We start from the raw sequence: 19,315 nt of genomic DNA, 5'->3' as shown, positions 1-19,315 counted from the left end.
AAGCTCTCTCATCCCCAACAGACTTCATACTTGCCCCTCTTTCCAAAACTCTTGCATTCACCTCTCTAACAACCCCATCCATAAACAAATTAAACAACCATGGAGACATCACACACCCGTGCCGCAAACCTACATTCACTGAGAACCAACCACTTTCCTCTCTTCCTACACGTACACATGCCTTACATCCTCGATAAAAACTTTTCACTGCTTCTAACAACTTTCCTCCCACACCATATATTCTTAATACCTTCCACAGAGCATCTCTATTAACTCTATCATATGCCTTCTCCAGATCCATAAATGCTACATACAAATCCATTTGCTTTTCTAAGTATTTCTCGCATACATTCTTCAAAGCAAACACCTGATCCACACATCCTCTACCACTTCTGAAGCCACACTGCTCTTCCCCAATCTGGTGCTCTGTACATGCCTTCACCCTCTCAATCAATGCCCTCCCATATAATTTACCAGGAATACTCAACAAACTTATATATATATATATATATATATATATATATATATATATATATATTTTTTTTTTTTTTTTTTTTTTTTTTTTATACTTTGTCGCTGTCTCCCGCATTTGCGAGGTAGCGCAAGGAAACAGACGAAAGAAATGGCCCAACCCACCCCCATACACATGTATATACACACGTCCACACACGCAAATATACATACCTACACAGCTTTCCATGGTTTACCCCGGACGCTTCACATGCCTTGATTCAATCCACTGACAGCACGTCAACCCCTGTATACCACATCGCTCCAATTCACTCTATTCCTTGCCCTCCTTTCACCCTCCTGCATGTTCAGGCCCCGATCACACAAAATCTTTTTCACTCCATCTTTCCACCTCCAATTTGGTCTCCCTCTTCTCCTCGTTCCCTCCACCTCCGACACATATATCCTCTTGGTCAATCTTTCCTCACTCATTCTCTCCATGTGCCCAAACCATTTCAAAACACCCTCTTCTGCTCTCTCAACCACGCTCTTTTTATTTCCTCACATCTCTCTTACCCTTACGTTACTTACTCGATCAAACCACCTCACACCACACATTGTCCTCAAACATCTCATTTCCAGCACATCCATCCTCCTGCGCACAACTCTATCCATAGCCCACGCCTCGCAACCATACAACATTGTTGGAACCACTATTCCTTCAAACATACCCATTTTTGCTTTCCGAGATAATGTTCTCGACTTCCACACATTCTTCAAGGCTCCCAGAATTTTCGACCCCTCCCCCACCCTATGATCCACTTCCGCTTCCATGGTTCCATCCGCTGCCAGATCCACTCCCAGATATCTAAAGCACTTCACTTCCTCCAGTTTTTCTCCATTCAAACTCACCTCCCAATTGACTTGACCCTCAACCCTACTGTACCTAATAACCTTGCTCTTATTCACATTTACTCTTAACTTTCTTCTTTCACACACTTTACCAAACTCAGTCACCAGCTTCTGCAGTTTCTCACCTGAATCAGCCACCAGCGCTGTATCATCAGCAAACAACAACTGACTCACTTCCCAAGCTCTCTCATCCCCAACAGACTTCATACTTGCCCCTCTTTCCAAAACTCTTGCATTCACCTCCCTAACAACCCCATCCATAAACAAATTAAACAACCATGGAGACATCACACACCCCTGCCGTAAACCTACATTCACTGAGAACCAATCACTTTCCTCTCTTCCTAAACGTGCACATGCCTTACATCCTCGATAAAAACTTTTCACTGCTTCTAACAACTTGCCTCCCACACTATATATTCTTAATACCTTCCACAGAGCATCTCTATCAACTCTTATCATATGCCTTCTCCAGATCCATAAATGCTACATACAAATCCATTTGCTTTTCAAAGTATTTCTCACATACATTCTTCAAAGCAAACACCTGATCCACACATCCTCTACCACTTCTGAAACCACACTGCTCTTCCCCAATCTGATGCTCTGTACATGCCTTCACCCTCTCAATCAGTACCCTCCCATATAATTTCCCAGGAATACTCAACAAACTTATACCTCTGTAATTTGAGCACTCACTCTTATCCCCTTTGCCTTTGTACAATGGCACTATGCACGCACTCCGCCAATCCTCAGGCACCTCATTGTGAGTCATACATACATTAAATAACCTTACCAACCAGTCAACAATACAGTCACCCCCTTTCTTAATAAATTCCACTGCAATACCATCCAAACCTGCTGCCTTGCCGGCTTTCATCTTCCGCAAAGCTTTTACTACCTCTTCTCTGTTTACCAAATCATTTTCCCTAACCCTCTCACTTTGCACACACTTTGTCGCTGTCTCCCGCGATAGCGAGGTAGTGCAAGAAAACAGAAGAAAGAATGGCCCAACCCACCCACATACACATGTTTATACATACATGTCCACACACGCACATATACATACCTATACATCTCAATGTATTTATATGTATACACACACAGACATATACATATATGCACATGTACATAATTCATACTGTCTGACCTTATTCATTCCTGTCGCCACCCCGCCACACATGAAATGACAACCCCCTCCCCCTGGATGTGTGTGAGGTAGCTGTAGGAAAAGACAACATGGGCCACATTCGTTTACACTCTGTCTCTAGCTGTCATGTATAATGCACCGAAACCACAGCTCCCTTTCCACATCCAGGCCCCACCAAACTTTCCATGGTTTACCCCAGACGCTTCACATGCCCTGGTTTGGTCCATTGACAGCACATCGACCCAGGTATACCACATCGTTCCAATTCACTATTCTTTGCAAGCCTTTCACCCTCCTGCATGTTCAGACCCCAATTACTCAAAATCTTTTTCACTCCATCTTTCCACCTCCAATTTGGTCTCCCACTTCTCGTTCCCTCCACCTCTAACACATGTATCCTCTTGGTCAATCTTTCCTCACTCATTCTCTCTATGTTACCAAACCATTTGAAAACACTCTCTTCTCTCTCAACCACACACTTTTTATTACCACACATCTCTCTTACCCTTTCATTACTTACTTGATCAAACCACCTCACACCACATATTGTCCTCAAACATCTCATTTCCAGCAGATCCACCCTCCTCCACATAACTTTTATCTATAGCACATGCCTCGCAACCGTATAACATTGTTGGAACCACTATTCCTTCAAACATAACCATTTTTGCTTTCCAAGATAATGTTCTCGACTTCCACACATTTTTCAACGCTTCCAGAACTTTCGCCCCCTCCCCCACCCTATGATTGACTTCCGCTTCCATGGTTCCATCCGCTGCCAAATCCACTCCCAGATATCTAAAACACTTCACTTTCTTCAGTTTTTCTCCATTCAAACTTACCTCCCAATTGACTTGTCCCTCAACCCTACTGTACTTTGCTCTTATTCACATTTACTCTCAGCTTTCTTTCTTTTTTATTTATATATACACAGGGTTGTGTGCATATATGTACATTGTGCGTATGTGAGTGGATGGTTCTTCTGTTTCCTGGCACTACCTTACTGATGTGGAAACTGCAATCAAGAATAATAAATGAACAATGAATATATAAATTCATTTAAATCACAGTGATCTTCATGATAAAAGTATTTGTTCTTTACCACAAGAGAAAATGATATGCAGTAAGTCTGAGTGCAGTTTTGTATATTAAATCTTGAAGGAAGCCAAGATATGTGAAAAGGCACTCAAAACTTATGATTCATTTTTTCTTTGTGGTTATCAGCACACACACACACACACACACACACACACACACACACACACACACACACACACACACACACACAGCCTTTGAAGACTTTTTCAATAGCAGGATTTGTTGAGTTAAATGATTGATGGGAGCATTCGTGCATATCTTACCTTAGTGTCAGTTCCATGTATATTAGTTTGGGGCAGAATTAGAACATGTATATAATCTCAAATTATTTGTGTGTATTTTGAGTATGAATAGTGTTGTATCATGAAAAGTCTTCAAAAGAACATGGTAATTTAGTCTCTCTGTAATTTGCTAGTAGCATTCATATGCATGTATATGTTTATTTATTTTTTATCTATTTATTGTTATTAGCGTGGGCTAGAGTATTCCCATCTCTTTTGAATTCCAAACTGAATGTCTGCCTTTCTTTTCCGTATTCCCATTTACATTTAGACAAGTCAGTGGAAAACTTCCTCTCCATCTTGTACAAATATGCAGTAGGCTTTTAGCTTGATGTTCCTCAAATCTTTATGCTGCTAAATTTTCTTAATGTATTTTTCTGTCATTGTGTTGTGTATCTTATAAACCTTTTCACTTAGGGTGGATTTAGTGTTTTTATCCTCCTCAGCAGATTGAACTAGGTTCCATGTATGCCCAGTTTATCAAAGAACAGAACCTTTAACGAATCTGTGATGCATCATATTCATTCACTTTGCTCCTAAAAGTTGAGTCATTAGGTGGGACCAGTGTCTTCTTTTGACTCTTCTAACCACTTATTAGAATTATACCCATTTCCCTTGCATAACTTTTGAAACATCTCTAGCTTTTCAACCATTCATTGCACACAAAATATGTATTGCAAAGGCACTTTATGAAATACCCTACAATTTCTATAGTTCATTCTGTCTTTGTTCATTGCACGTGAATTATCCTTTCTGATATTTGTGATCATATTATCATAGACCTTTATTTACATATCATTTGCCATGTACTGAACTTGGCCATACCATCTCAACTGGCTTTCATCTGCTCTCTTTTGATGATTTATGTGCATATTTTTCCCATGCGCAGTGTACTTCTGTCCATCCTTTATGTTCCTTACGCACTGTGCTACCCCTTAGGGATAGAGGAGAAAGAATATTTCTGACATACTCTCAGCATGTTGTGGAAGGCAACTAAGAGGGGTGTGAGTGGGTGCAGGGGGCTGGAAACCATCCCAATCATGTATTTCATGATCCAAAAGTTGGAACAGAAGAAGCCAAGTGAGGAATGCTAGGGTGTATGTGTATAGATGTAACCAAGATGAGAAAAAAGGAGAGATAGGTAGTATGTTTGAGTGAAACAAAGCTCACGGCTAAGGGAAACAAATGTTTTAGGGGTAAAGTTAGGGCTTAGTGTGGGATAGAGAGCCTGGGAGAGTGTAGCACCAATTCTGAATGTGGAGTTTTGGGAATATGTGAAACAGTAAAAGGAAGTGAGCTCTAAAATGATGTGGGTTAAATTGAAAATTGATTATCCGAGGTGGATGATTATTAGTGGTCATGCACCTGGCCACAAGAAGAACGATGAAGAGAGATGAGTGTTATGGAAGCAGCTAAGTGTGTGTTTGCAGTTTTGATTTGAGAGATTGGATATTGATTATGGGGGATTTGAATGGGAATATTGGTAATGCAATAGTTGAGGGTATGATTTAGGGGCATGTAGTATTCAGTAAGTTGATAGAAATATTGAGCAGCATGTGGAGTTGAGTACTGAAAAACTGATGATTGGGAATACTTAGTGTTAAAAGAGGGACATTCATAAGTATATGTGGACAAGAAGGAAAGATAGTAAGTTGGCATTATTAATTTAAAAAGATGGACTTATATAAGTATACATGGATAAGAAGGAAAGCTAATAAGCTGGCATAATTTGATTTCGTATTAACTTGGATGTGAATGTGCTAGGGCAGGTAGCTGTTGGGACTTGATCATTACCTGGTGAATACAAGGATGAAGATTTGTAAAAAAAAAATTTGGAAAAGAGGAAATGTTATGGGTGAGAAGAGTATAGTTTAAGTAAGTGAGCTTGGAAATGAAACTTTTGGGTAGGAGAGATTGAGTGTAGAATGGCATAAGGTGAAAATTGATGAAGCAAGGAAAGTAGGTGAAAAATGTGAGATATTAAGGGAAGCAGTGCTGTCATGTGGAAGGTTGGAGGTTGGGAGTTGAGAAAGGGTAGCGAGTTTTGGGATGAAGTAAAATTACTAGTGGAATGGAAAAGAGGAGTGTATGGGCAACACTTGCATAGTAGTGTAAATAGAGTACAATAGAAAGTGGCAAAGAAGTCTAAAGTAAGGTACAGTGACTGAAAAGGACAACAAATCCAAGCTGGGGTGAGCAAGTGTCACTAAACTGTAGGGAGAACAAGATTATGATTTATAAGCAGGTTAATAGTTTGAGAAACAAAATGGGAACATCTTTGAAATGGCGAATGGGGAACAGGTACAAAAGAAAAAGAAAGACTTGTTGTGAACCATTAGTAAACCATTGCTGTACTTCCAGTTGCGAACTAGATGACAATGCAGTCATTGAAAAGGAGAGCTTCTGTTGCTGCTGCCTTTGTGCACATTAAAACAGACGATGCCTAGCTTTGCTGTTATTGGTCATCTAGTATTGATTGCTGATTTTTGTAGGAAAGCTGTGGTTTAGCAAAATATGTGTGAACTATCTTGCTTTTGTAGAACCCTTTGTTGGGATAGTTTTTTTTTTTTGACCATAAGTGTCCTAATGATAGTATTATTTGGAACAGCATTGAAAACAGTCACACCCAATTTGGTAATAGGAGTGGTGTTTTGTTCCAGTAAAGAGCAGTGCAGCCTGACTGCATTAATGATCAGTAACCCAGCTGAGAGCTGTGTTAACATAAGTTGACGTACGATGTAGGAAGTTCCCGACTTCAGTCATCACATGACAGGTCTGCTATAGCAGGTTAGTTCGACACTGTATATACACAGTTGAAGTGGAAAATGTATTGATTTATCATTTTCTTTTTTTTGTCTCTGGTTTTTTGAGTGGTGGCCATTCTCGGTGTTTGTATGTCAAGTAGTGAGAGTGTCTTGGGGTCCTTTATCCTTGAGAGATTGGATATTGTGCTGGATTCATACCACAACCTTTTGGTGGTTACTGGATGCTTTTGAAAGAGATGTTTTCTCTTTCCTTGAGCCCCAGAAGTCAATCACTTTGTGTTTACCTGTGGGTCTCCCATGTTTGTTGGTCAATACTGTGAAGAGCAGTATCATCCATTATCCACACTTGCTGTATGTTCCATGAATGGCTATCTTCCTTAGGACAATGCACTCATGATGTATTGGTGATATGAATTTTAGTTGACACTGCTTATTCAGTGGCTGAAAAATGGAATTAATTTTATCGAGTAAAAAAATTTAATTAATTTTATCTGTGATTATTGAACAGTTTTTTTTATTTTTTTTTTTATTTTTAGACAACTGTTTCTCTGGTTTTGTCATTTTTGTCAACATCCAGCTGAATCTCAAATTCATGCTATCAATCTAGCTTTGTGCATTTGTAATCCATGGGCATAGAGACCATCATAAAGTTTTCATTTTTGTTTATTGATAGGTAGCAGTAGGGGCATTAGTTCTGTAATAGTGAATTATTCTTGTCGATGCATATGAGTGTTTCATGATTATAGGGAAGCCATGTGTTGTCAGAGTGGTGGGACTAGGGTTGGACAGCCAGGATGACAGGATGCCTTTTTTAAGTGAAACTAACAGTTGTAGTGATTTATATCCTTACTAACATAATACATAATGTAAAAGTATTGATACCAGTTGTAAATCTTAATTCCCCGTATATAATTCGGAAGAAGCTTAATAATGCAGTTCAGTTGTCTTGGGGCAAGAGGTGTCACCATTTAATGCAGATCGGATGATTTTGTTTGACTCAACTGCCACTTATGGATTATACCTTGACTTTATTCGTGATTTGTATGGTATATATAGAAAGATATATAAAAAGAAATTTGACTGATTACTTCTTTAACAGGTATACTTTTGGAAAGTTAAGTATCCTTAACTTGGTCGTTATAAGGGTTAGGCATTTGTACTGAGAGCTGCATGTTCAATATTGCAGTTGCAAGTCTTCCATAACTTTATTATGTGATATAACAGAAGTATTTTGCCAAAAGACTTGTCTTTTTTCATATTTTTTGTATGGTATTGGTTGATTTTAAAGTAACTATAGGTGTTATCAGTTTATATTAGTATCATGTTGAAACACATCATGCTCATTGGCTTTTCAAAAGCCATTTTTTATGTAAATATGTAGATATCTCGAACGTTGATGTGTCTTATGAAGTACTCAAGTACACGCAAAGAGTGTGAGGTCTGACCATTTCTGTAATAAATTAAGTGGATATTCTAAACAAAGAAAGATTTTTCTTTTGATTGTGTTACAGTCTCATGTACTCATTTTTCTTTCTTTTTTGTACTTGATTGCAGTTTCCCCTATCTTGCCAGATAGTGCCAGGAACAGCCATAGGAAAACTGCATTTGCTTGCATTCATTCTTTACCTGTCATTTGTATTGCACCAAAACCACAGCTCCCTGTCCTTAACTGCACTCCATAGACCTTTCCATGGTTTCCATGAGGCTGCCTCACATGTCCTGGTTCAGTCTATTGACTGCTTGTCACTGTCTGTATACCACATCACTCCACTTAAGTCTGCACCCTCGTTCAAGTTCAGGTTCCAATCACTCAAAATCTTTGTCACATAATTTTTCCGTCTAATTTGGGCTCCTGCTTCTCCTTATTCCCTCCACTTCTGTTATATATATCCTCTTGTCATCTTGATGTGCCCATTTCTGCCCTCTTTGATAGTAAATTCTCATTCCATGTATTTTTCAGTGCTCCCGGGACCTTTACTCACTTACTCTTTTGTGGTTCCATTTGCTGCCATGACCACTCCCAGATATCTTAAGCACTTCACTTCTTACAGTTTCTCTACATTCAAACTGAAACACACGCCATCTAACCTCTCCCTCTACCTTGCAAAAGTTGGATAACCTTGCTTCCTTCTTAGACAGGCTCTTCCAAACTAAGTCACAACTGCAATGAATATACCTATTTACACACACACAAGCACACACACATATATATATTTATTGCCATTTCCCACATGTTAAGAACAGCTGAGACAGCCTTAGAGGGAACAATCCTCACTTCGCTCCTTGCTCTGGTCATTCTTTTAGAAAGTAAATCAGAAAGGGAGCACTTCCAACTACATGCACCTGCCCCTCCAGGTTGCCTTCTATGACACGCAGGGAATGCATAGGCAGTATTCTTTCTCCCCATCACCTAATTATATATATTTTTTCAAATACAACTCTTTTTAGTAGGTTTTTGAGTAATTCATGCACTAAATATAGATAACATATTGATAGAAGTAATGGTAGAAATGATGGAAAAACAAGAGATGTATTTGCAAAGAATTGAGTGATCAATTGTATGATTCAGAACGGTATTTTATGAACTTGTTAAAACAGATATTCAGATAAAGATGGGAATACCTTACTTAAGGCATGTACAGAGCATCAGATTGGGGAAGAGCAGTGAGGTTTCAGAAGTGGTAGAGGATGTGTGGATCAGGTGTTTGCCTTGAAGAATGTGTGCGAGAACTGCTTCGAAATACAGGTGATTTGTTTGTAGCATTTATGGATCTGGAGAAGGAATATGATAAGGTTGAAAGAGTTGCTTTGTGGAAGGTCTTAAGAATATATTGTGTTGGAGGTAAGTTGCTAGAAGTGGTGAAAAGTTTTTACCAAGGGTGTATGGCGTGTGTACTAGTAGGAAGAGAGGAAAGTGATTGGTTCCCAGTGAAAGTCGGTCTGTGGCAGGGGTGTGTAATGCCTCCATGGTTGTTTGATTTGTTTATGGAAGGGGTGGTTAGGGAGGTAAATGCAAGAGTTATGGAGAGATGGGCAAGTATGCAGTCTGTTGTGGATGAGAGGGCTTGGGAAGTGTGAGTTGTTGTTCGCTGATGATACGTCTCTGGTGGCTGATTTGAGTGTGAAACTGCATAAGTTGGTGACTTGAGTTTGGAAAAGTATGTGAAATGAGAAAGTTGAGAGTAAATGTGAAGAAGAGCAAGGTTATTAGGAACAGTAGGACTGAGGGACAAGTTAATTGGGATGTAAGTTTGAATGGAGAAGAACTGGAGGAAGTGAAGTGTTTTAGATGTCTGGGCGTGGACTTAGCAGATGGAAGCAGAAGTGAAGTATAGAGTGGGGGAGGGTGTGAAGGTTCTGGGAGGGATGAAGAATGTACAGAAGGAGAGAAGGTTATCTTGGAGAGCAAAAATGGGTATGTTTGAAGGAATAGTAGTTTCAACAGTGCTTTATGGTTGTAAGGCATGTAGGATTGAGGGTCAAGTCAATTGGGAGGTAAGTTTGAATGGAGAAAAACTGGTGGAAGTGAAGTGTTTTAGATATCTGGGAGTGGATTTGGCAGCGGATGGAACCATGGAAGCGGAAGTGAATCATAGGGTGGGGGAGGGGGCGAAAATTCTGGGAACCTTGAAGAATGTGTGGAAGTTGAGAACATTATCTCAGAAAGCAAAAATGGTTATGTTTGAAGGAATAGTGGTTCCAACAATGTTGTATGGTTGCGAGACGTGGGCTATGGATAGAGTTGTGCGCAGGAGGATGGATGTGCTGGAAATGAGATGTTTGAGGACAATGTGTGGTGTGAGGTGGTTTGATCGAGTAAGTAATGTAAGGGTAAGAGAGATGTGTGGTAATAAAAAGAGTGTGGTTGAGTAAGCAGAAGAGGGTGTTTTGAAATGGTTTGGTCACATGGAGAGAATGAGTGAGGAAAGATTGACCAAGAGGATATATGTGTCAGAGGTGGAGGGAACGAGGAGAAGTGGGAGACCAAATTGGAGGTGGAAAGATGGAGTGAAAAAGATTTTGAGTAATTGGGGTCTGAACATGCAGGAGGGTGAAAGGCGTGCAAGGAATAGAGTGAATTGGAAAGAGTGGTATACTGGGGTCAACATTCTGTCAGTGGATTGAACCAGGGCATTTGAAGCATCTGGGATAAACCATGGAAAGTTTGTGTGGGGCCTGGATGTGGAAAGGGAGCTGTGGTTTCAGTGCATTATACATGACAGCTAGAGACTGAGTGTGTATGAATGTGGCCTATGTTGTCTTTTCCTTGCGCTACCTCGCGCACATGTGAGGGGAGGGGGTTGTTATTTCATGTGTGGTGGGGTGGCGATGGGAATGAATGAAGGCAGACAGTAAGAATTATGTACATGTGTATATATGTCTTTGTGTGTGTATATATGTATACATTGAGATGTATAGGTATGTATGTGTGTGTGTGTGTGTGTGGACGTGTATGTATATACATGTGTATGTGTGTGGGTTGGGCCATTCTTTCGTCTGTTTCCTTGCGCTACCTCGCTAATGCAGGAGACAGCGACAAAGTAAAATAAATGAATAGATAGATAGATATCTGGGAGTGGATCTGGCAGCGGATGGAACCATGGAAGCGGAAGTGAATCGTAGGGTGGGGGAGGGGGCAAAAATCCTGGGAGCCTTGAAGAATGTGTGGAAGTCGAGAACATTATCTCGGAAAGCAAAAATGGGTATGTTTGAAGGAATAGTGTTTCCAACAATGTTGTATGGTTGCGAGGCATGGGCTATATAGAGTTGTGCGCAGGAGGATGGATGTGCTGGAAATGAGATGTTTAAGGACAATGTGTGGTGTGAGGTGGTTTGATCGAGTAAGTAATGTAAGGGTAAGAGAGATGTGTGGAAATAAAAAGAGCGTGGTTGAGAGAGCAGAAGAGGGTGTTTTGAAATGGTTTGGGCACATGGAGAGAATGAGTGAGGAAAGATTGACCAAGAGGATATATGTGTCGGAGGTGGAGGGAACAAGTAGAAGTGGGAGACCAAATTGGAGGTGGAAAGATGGAGTGAAAAAGATTTTGTGTGATCGGGGCCTGAACATGCAGGAGGGTGAAAGGAGGGCAAGGAATAGAGTGAATTGGATCGATGTGGTATACCGGGTTGGACGTGCTGTCAGTGGATTGAATCAGGGCATGTGAAGCGTCTGGGGTAAACCATGGAAAGTTGTGTGGGGCCAGAATGTGGAAAGGGAGCTGTGGTTTCGGGCATTATTGCATGACAGCTAGAGACTGAGTGTGAACGAATGGGGCCTTTGTTGTCTTTTCCTAGTGCTACCTCGCACACATGAGGGAGGAGGGGGATGGTGTTCCATGTGTGGCGAGGTGGCCATGGGAATGAATAAAGGCAGACAGTGTGAATTGTGTGCATGGGTATATATGTATGTGTCTGTGTGTATATATATGTGTACATTGAGATGTATAGGTATGTATATTTGCGTGTGTGGATGTGTATGTATATACATGTGTATGGGGGTGGGTTGGGCCATTTCTTTCGTCTGTTTCCTTGCGCTACCTCGCAAACACAGGAGACAGCGACAAAGCAAAATAAATGAATATATATATATATATATATATACCCAAGTCTGAGCCAGGTAACCATTTTATTGACCTGCCACAATCAGGTTTTGGATACAGTACAGATTCCATTCTTCCAAGGGTTGTTTTGTCAAGACTTTAGCAAAGAATAAGTTACTGCTTTTTAGTTGAGTGGGACCTGTGTAATTGCACATTCTTTATGTTGGAGGGCTTCAGTTATGCACAAAAGTCCACATCAAGACCAGGCTTTATTTTAGATTTTTTTTTTTTTTTCGCTGTCTCCCGCGTTTGCGAGGTAGTGCAAGGAAACAGACGAAAGAAATGGCCCAACCCACCCCCATACACATGTATATACCTACGTCCACACACGCAAATATACATACCTACACAGCTTTCCATGGTTTACCCCAGACGCTTCACATGCCCTGATTCAATCCACTGACAGCACGTCAACCCCGGTATACCACATCGATTGAATTCACTCTATTCCTTGCCCTCCTTTCACCCTCCTGCATGTTCAGGCCCCGATCACACAAAATCTTTTTCACTCCATCTTTCCACCTCCAATTTGGTCTCCCACTTCTCCTCGTTCCCTCCACCTCCGACACATATATCCTCTTGGTCAATCTTTCCTCACTCATTCTCTCCATGTGCCCAAACCATTTCAAAACACCCTCTTCTGCTCTCTCAACCACGCTCTTTTTATTTCCACACATCTCTCCTACCCTTACGTTACTTACTCGATCAAACCACCTCACACCACACATTGTCCTCAAACATCTCATTTCCGGCACATCCATCCTCCTGCGCACAACTCTATCCATAGCCCACGCCTCGCAACCATACAACATTGTTGGAACCACTATTCCTTCAAACATACCCATTTTTGCTTTCCGAGATAATGTTCTCGACTTCCACACATTCTTCAAGGCTCCCAGAATTTTTGCCCCCTCCCCCACCCTATGATCCACTTCCGCTTCCATGGTTCCATCCGCTGCCAGATCCACTCCCAGATATCTAAAACACTTTACTTCCTCCAGTTTTTCTCCATTCAAACTTACCTCCCAATTGACTTGACCCTCAACCCTACTGTACCTAATAACCTTGCTCTTATTCACATTTACTCTTAACTTTCTTCTTTCACACACTTTACCAAACTCAGTCACCAGCTTCTGCAGTTTCTCACCTGAATCAGCCACCAGCGCTGTATCATCAGCGAACAACAACTGACTCACTTCCCTAGCTCTCTCATCCCCAACAGACTTCATACTTGCCCCTCTTTCCAAAACTCTTGCATTCACCTCCCTAACAACCCCATCCATAAACAAATTAAACAACCATGGAGACATCACACACCCCTGCTGCAAACCTACATTCACTGAGAACCAATCACTTTCCTCTCTTCCTACACGTACACATGCCTTACATCCTCGATAAAAACTTTTCACTGCTTCTAACAACTTGCCTCCCACACCATATATTATTGATACCTTCCACAGAGCATCTCTATCAACTCTATCATGTGCCTTCTCCAGATCCATAAATGCTACATACAAATCCATTTGCTTTTCTAAGTATTTCTCACATACATTCTTCAAAACAAACACCTGATCCACACATCCTCTACCACTTCTGAAACCACGCTGCTCTTATTTTTTAGATATAAGGATGTTAATTAAAAGGAGAAAGAAGAGACGAGGAAAATTAATTATAGATTTTGAGGAAGTGAAAAACGTGTCATTTGAAAATGTGCCAGATAGAGTAAAGAGATGCAGAGTTTTTAGGTGTATGGAGAGAAACAGTTACCAAAATAGCTTACTGTTGAGTTGCCAATGGCCACACTGTAATAATTGGATACTATACCAGTTGAGTATTGTGTGGTCTAGTAAATGGTGGGGTTATGCAAGCAACCAGCTCTGGGGAGCAGAAACCACAGTAAAACATATAGAATAGGGAAAGTGAACCAACATTGCATCATAGGGCAATTGGATCAAGTTTTGAAGTTAGCCTGGAAGATTTGATAAGTTGGGCTGCTTTCAACTTAACTGTGTCAAGTAAGGATGCAGAGCTCGAACTATTCCAGATTTAAGACCAGCACTCCATACAAGCCAGAGCAGCCCTTTGTATAAATGGAGCAACTGTTTAGAAAACCTTCAACATCTAAACAGCTATTTCCATAATATTTTGTTTCCTAGACGGTGCAGATGTTACAGTAATACCAAGTATGTTCATTGAGTTACGGTGGAATTACAAATTTATCAAAGGAGAGGCAAGAGGTGTGAGGAATTTTCAATATAGAGGTGGACAAAAACTGGAGGCATTAAACCAAACCAGATTTTGTCTTTCCTACTGAGATATCATGTCCGAGTTTATTGAGGACTATGTGTGGAGACAAAATGCAGATGAAGCTCGAAAAAGAGTAGATTTCAAGGATGTGTAAGAATGTGGTGTTGAGTCATCATCATATAAGTGCATTTGGGTATTTTAGAAGAAAGGATATTGTTGGTATAAAGAAGGAAAAGTGTAGGAGACAAGACAGAACCTTGGGGGATACCACTGTTGATGGAGAAAGGGGGAGAGCTGATCCATCAACAACTGCAGAGATAGATTGACTGGAGAGGAAGCTGGATATGAGGGAGCAATGTGAGGAAGGAAAGCTGAAAGATGGGAGCTTAAAGATAAGACTGTTGCCATGCCCTGTAAAAAACTTTAGATATATCAAGGGCAGCTTCATAGAATTTCCTAAAATCTTTTGGGATGGTGAAGAGACATTAGTAAGCTAGGAAAGAATATCACAAATATTTCGAGCCTAATGGAAGCTATATTGGTGATCAGAGAGAAGATGTTTGATTCAAGTTGTGTGAGGAAAACTAATAGTATACACTTGCAGTATCATAGATTTGTAAATGCAGCTCACCCATTTATTATCTCGAGCTATCTTTAAAAATGAACTGAATGGAAAAGTTTTGTTTCCTCTCCTTTTATGGATATTGTGTGTGTCTTAGAGTAGTTTGGAAGTGATTTCTCAGCCCATGTAGATGCATGATAATGGATATAGTAAGAACCCTTTAAGGTTCTTCAATACCTGATCTTCTAGTGAACTTGAAAATCAAGTTATAGGTTAATTTGCATAGATCCTAACTCTATAGGGAAAGTAAACTGATAATGTTACTTAGTATTGAATGTACTTAATCATGAGTTAGGTTATTAAGATCAGGCCCTTAGTATTTGGAATAGTGGTCTCTGAATAACTTGATTTTTACTATGTCTTGGAGGTGGATGCTAAAGGGGGTTGAGAGGGGTCACAGGACCTAAAGAGGAAACGCCCTTCCTCGTTTTTGTGATAACTAATGCTTTAATTTTAATGGATTGCTTATTGGTTTCAGATGAACAGAGTTAGGCTCTTGAATATTTTTTTTTGTATGCATTACACTAAATTTTCAGAAATTTCAGGTTATTGTGTTAATTTTTTTATGGTTTTGTATGCATAACAAGGCTCATAGGCCCTTTTTTTTTTGCATTTTGCTCTGATTTTTTTAGAATAATTTGTGAACAGTATATGTGAAACATAGTAAACTGACAGATTGACTTCACCACAGTTATCCATAATCCAAGTCTTGTGTATAGAAAATTCTTGTCTGTCATGCATATTGAAACTTATTTGCCCATACCCAACAAAATTACCAACTTATCTGCCTGCTGACTTACAAAGTGAGCCGTGTTTGTATTCATAAGCACAGCCATTCACCTTGCTTACCTTATATCTGTCCGTTTTACCAAATACTGGTGTAAAAGCTGTAGAATGCATATGATTGCCCTGGAGCTGTTGTTTTTTGTTGCTGGACATTAAAGCATGTTCATATGTGATGGTTTTCTCATCAGCAGATTTTGTACTTTTTTTCCCAGTGCCTTTTTTTCTTGCCTTCACATGACGTTTAATGTTTTGTCATGTAGATGACACTTTTATGAGTGATCTGTATTTGCATGGAATACGTTGAATCACAGTATGTAGCCCTTTGGAAAGTAAATATGTTGAAGCAGTACACTTGAGAATGGTATATATTGTAAGCTAAGTTTGTTTAAAGAAAAAAAAAATAAAGGGGGAGCTTTAATGTATTTTTTTGTATGCTGGTTGCTTCCAGAGTATTGTTCTGTCCTAGGACCTGAGATTGCAAACCGTGAATGTAATTGCTAAACCTGATTAAAAGCGAGATCAAAAGGCCTGTTCCTTTTATGTCAATACCATGTTCAAATTTGAATTTGCAAGTCAGCATCAGGTTAGGATTTGAATTCACTGCAATCAGAAGCTGAAATGTTGAAGGACAATGTTCCTCTCTCTCTCTCTCTCTCTCTTTTTTGGGGGGATTTAGTAACTTGGTTTTTGCATAGAACTTTTGGTGCCTTTCTTGTTTCTCTGCTCCCACGAGAGCTTCAGCTGATGCTACACACCAAAGTTAATGCCTGCTTTTATTAGCTATGTTCATTATTGGCTAATGATTATGCCTCCAAGTAAGTGCCTGTTCTTATGAAAATATTAAGAGATGTGTAAATTGCCTTCTCCCCAATTAGTTTGGATTGAGGGTTGCCTTTGTAAAAATTTATGTTTTTTCCAGTAATTAGAGAAAGCTCATTCTTTTGTAACCTTGAGATAGATTCTTTAAGCTTAACTGGATGTCTAGCTTTGTATGCTTGCAACTGTAATAGTGGTAGTTCTAAGTAGTGAAGGTCATTTAGTACCAAAATCAGAAAGGAACTGCTACTCATTCAGTTGACTCTGTCAGTGGAGCTAGTCAGTTTAGCTGAAGAATTTGTCCAGAGGTCATAATTTGATTATTGTTAATTTTTTGTGTTCTGAAGTCGATTGCCCCTTGTATTAACCTAGGGTCAAAGCTGACTGTGTCACACATTAAGTTGTTTGATGTAGTGAGACATGATTTTATGAACTGAGTTATGCTATTATTTGATTTATAAATGCAATGAAAATTTCAGCTAGTACATTAGATAGTAATCATCATTTTGGTGTAAGTTTCAGTGTTAGTAATGATTGATTTCTTTTTTTCAGCCACAGCATAGTACGAAACCAAAAGGAAAGGTTTCAGAATCTTTTAAAAACTGCAACGAAATTCTCAAAGAACTTTTTTCTAAAAAGCATTCGGTAAGTGTAGCATACATTTGTTATGTACTGCAGAATCATGATAACAGAGAACTTCTGGCTAGGGTGTGTAAGTATATAGAAAGTATATAGAAAGTGCAAGTGACATGCAGTCACCCATCACAAGGAGCAGATTTATGTATGTAGATATATATAACTAGATTAAAGAGCACCTGAAATTGGCTTCTGGTGTCGTAAAACTTTCTTAAGTGCTCAAGTATCCACTCTCAGTAGTCCATTAGATCCTATTTTTGGAGTTCCTTTTCTCATTTCTAGTGGTTGAAGCATTTTTAATCACTTTATTTCATTTTGGTATGTAGGACTACTTGTCCATCCTATGTACTTTGAAATGCTCTCGCAGTATTTCAGTGTGGCTATTCACATCCCTTTTCATTTTCCAAATTTGGGTACACAGTATTTGCATATTTGATCTTAACACCACTTATGAGAAATGGTGGTATAAAGGTCCATTTTAACCATATTTGATTGTGACCTCTTTTTATCATTACCTTTATCCATCACCCTTGGAATAATGGTGCATCTTTGGATGAAGATTTATTGTAATCACAACAAATATTCAGGTCTGGCAGAATTTGAGAAAATATCATGACTGTACTGGTTTCTTGTGTTGTAGCTGCAGCTTGGTTTCTTGTTTGTGAACTTAGTGTTTATCCATTTTGAGGTGAAGGCTTGTATTTCTTAGTCGGTCATGGTTGGCTGAATATCAGCTTTATGCCTCAGAACATCTCTACACTCCAATGGTGGGATCTATAGACCATTGAATTAAGTCTATAGCTTTCCTTCATGTAAATTAATGAGATTTTTATCTTCTGAGTATTACCTTCTGATATCCAGTTGGACTTCTTTTCTCTCCCCTCAAAACAGACAATTTAAGAATTGTTGTGTGGTTTAGTGGAGCCAGTGAGAATAGATGTTTAACCTTGTATCAACTGAAGAATGAGTGGAAAGAGAGAATGTTATCTTGAAGGGCAAAAATGGGTATGGATGTGAGGCATGGGCTATAGTTAATTCTCTGTTGGGGAGGGTGAATGTTTTGGAAAATAAAGTGCTTGAGGACATTATGTGGTATGAGGAGGTTTGAATAAGTAAGTGTTGAGGGAGCTGAAGGAGGTGTGCTGAATTGAAATGGTTTGGACAAATGAAGAGAATAAGCTAGGAAAGGTTGAGAAAGGGGATATATGTGTCAGAAGTGGAGTAAACAAGAAGAACGGGGAGACCAAACTAGATATGGAAGGATGGAGTGAAAAAGATTTTGAGCCGTTACAGCTCCACCATGTAGGAGGATGGAAGATGCTTATGGGATAGAGTGAATTGGAACAATGTGATATACTGGGTCGACATGCTGTCAGTGGAATGAATCAGGTATGTGAAATGTCTGGGGTAAAACATGGAAAGGTCTGTAGGCCTTGTTGTGGATAGAGAACTGTGGTTTTGTTGCATTGCACATGACAACTAGAAAATGGATGAAAGTGAATGTGGCCCTTCATTTTCTTTTCCTGGCGCTACCTTGCTAACATGGGAAACAATAATCAAGTTTGAAAGATTTAGTTACGTAAAGAAAGACTAGGAGAGCTGAGAGAATTTTAAGTATTTATATTTAGGAGTTATTTTGGGTAAGTTTGGTGATGTGGAAGGAAAGATAAGGGAGATAGCAGTATGGGGTAAAAGAATCATTAGATCCCTTCATGAAGGGTGAAGGTATAAGTATGGAAGTGAAGAAAGGATTAAGGGACAGCATAGTCCTCTTGATCCTGACCTGTGCAGCCAAAATATGGACATGAGTCCATGTCACAGTCAGAGTCACAGGGGTCAAGAATCCAGGCTGTGGAAGTGAACTGTTTTAGAGAAGCTTGTGGTATAACTAGATGGGATGAAGAAAGAAATGAGGCAGAGAAATTTTATATGAATGGCAGGGAATGCAGAGG

At 39.7% G+C, this 19,315-nt stretch overlaps 1 protein-coding gene across 21 annotated transcripts in view; it reads left to right on the top strand.

Annotated features, from left to right (window-relative positions):
- Nucleotides 1-19,315, top strand: part of LOC139748637 (uncharacterized) — a 615,583-nt gene that overhangs the window by 185,910 nt on the left and 410,358 nt on the right. For all 21 annotated transcript variants that reach the window (XM_071661860.1, XM_071661846.1, XM_071661861.1 and 18 more), the window contains one exon: nt 17,280-17,372. In XM_071661860.1, coding sequence (XP_071517961.1) covers nt 17,280-17,372 — 93 coding nt within the window. The remainder of the gene's footprint in view (nt 1-17,279; nt 17,373-19,315) is intronic.

Source organism: Panulirus ornatus, chromosome 5 (genome assembly GCF_036320965.1).
Source record: "Panulirus ornatus isolate Po-2019 chromosome 5, ASM3632096v1, whole genome shotgun sequence".
Taxonomy (NCBI): Eukaryota; Metazoa; Arthropoda; class Malacostraca; order Decapoda; family Palinuridae; genus Panulirus; species Panulirus ornatus.
This window is presented reverse-complemented; position numbering and strand designations above follow the sequence as displayed.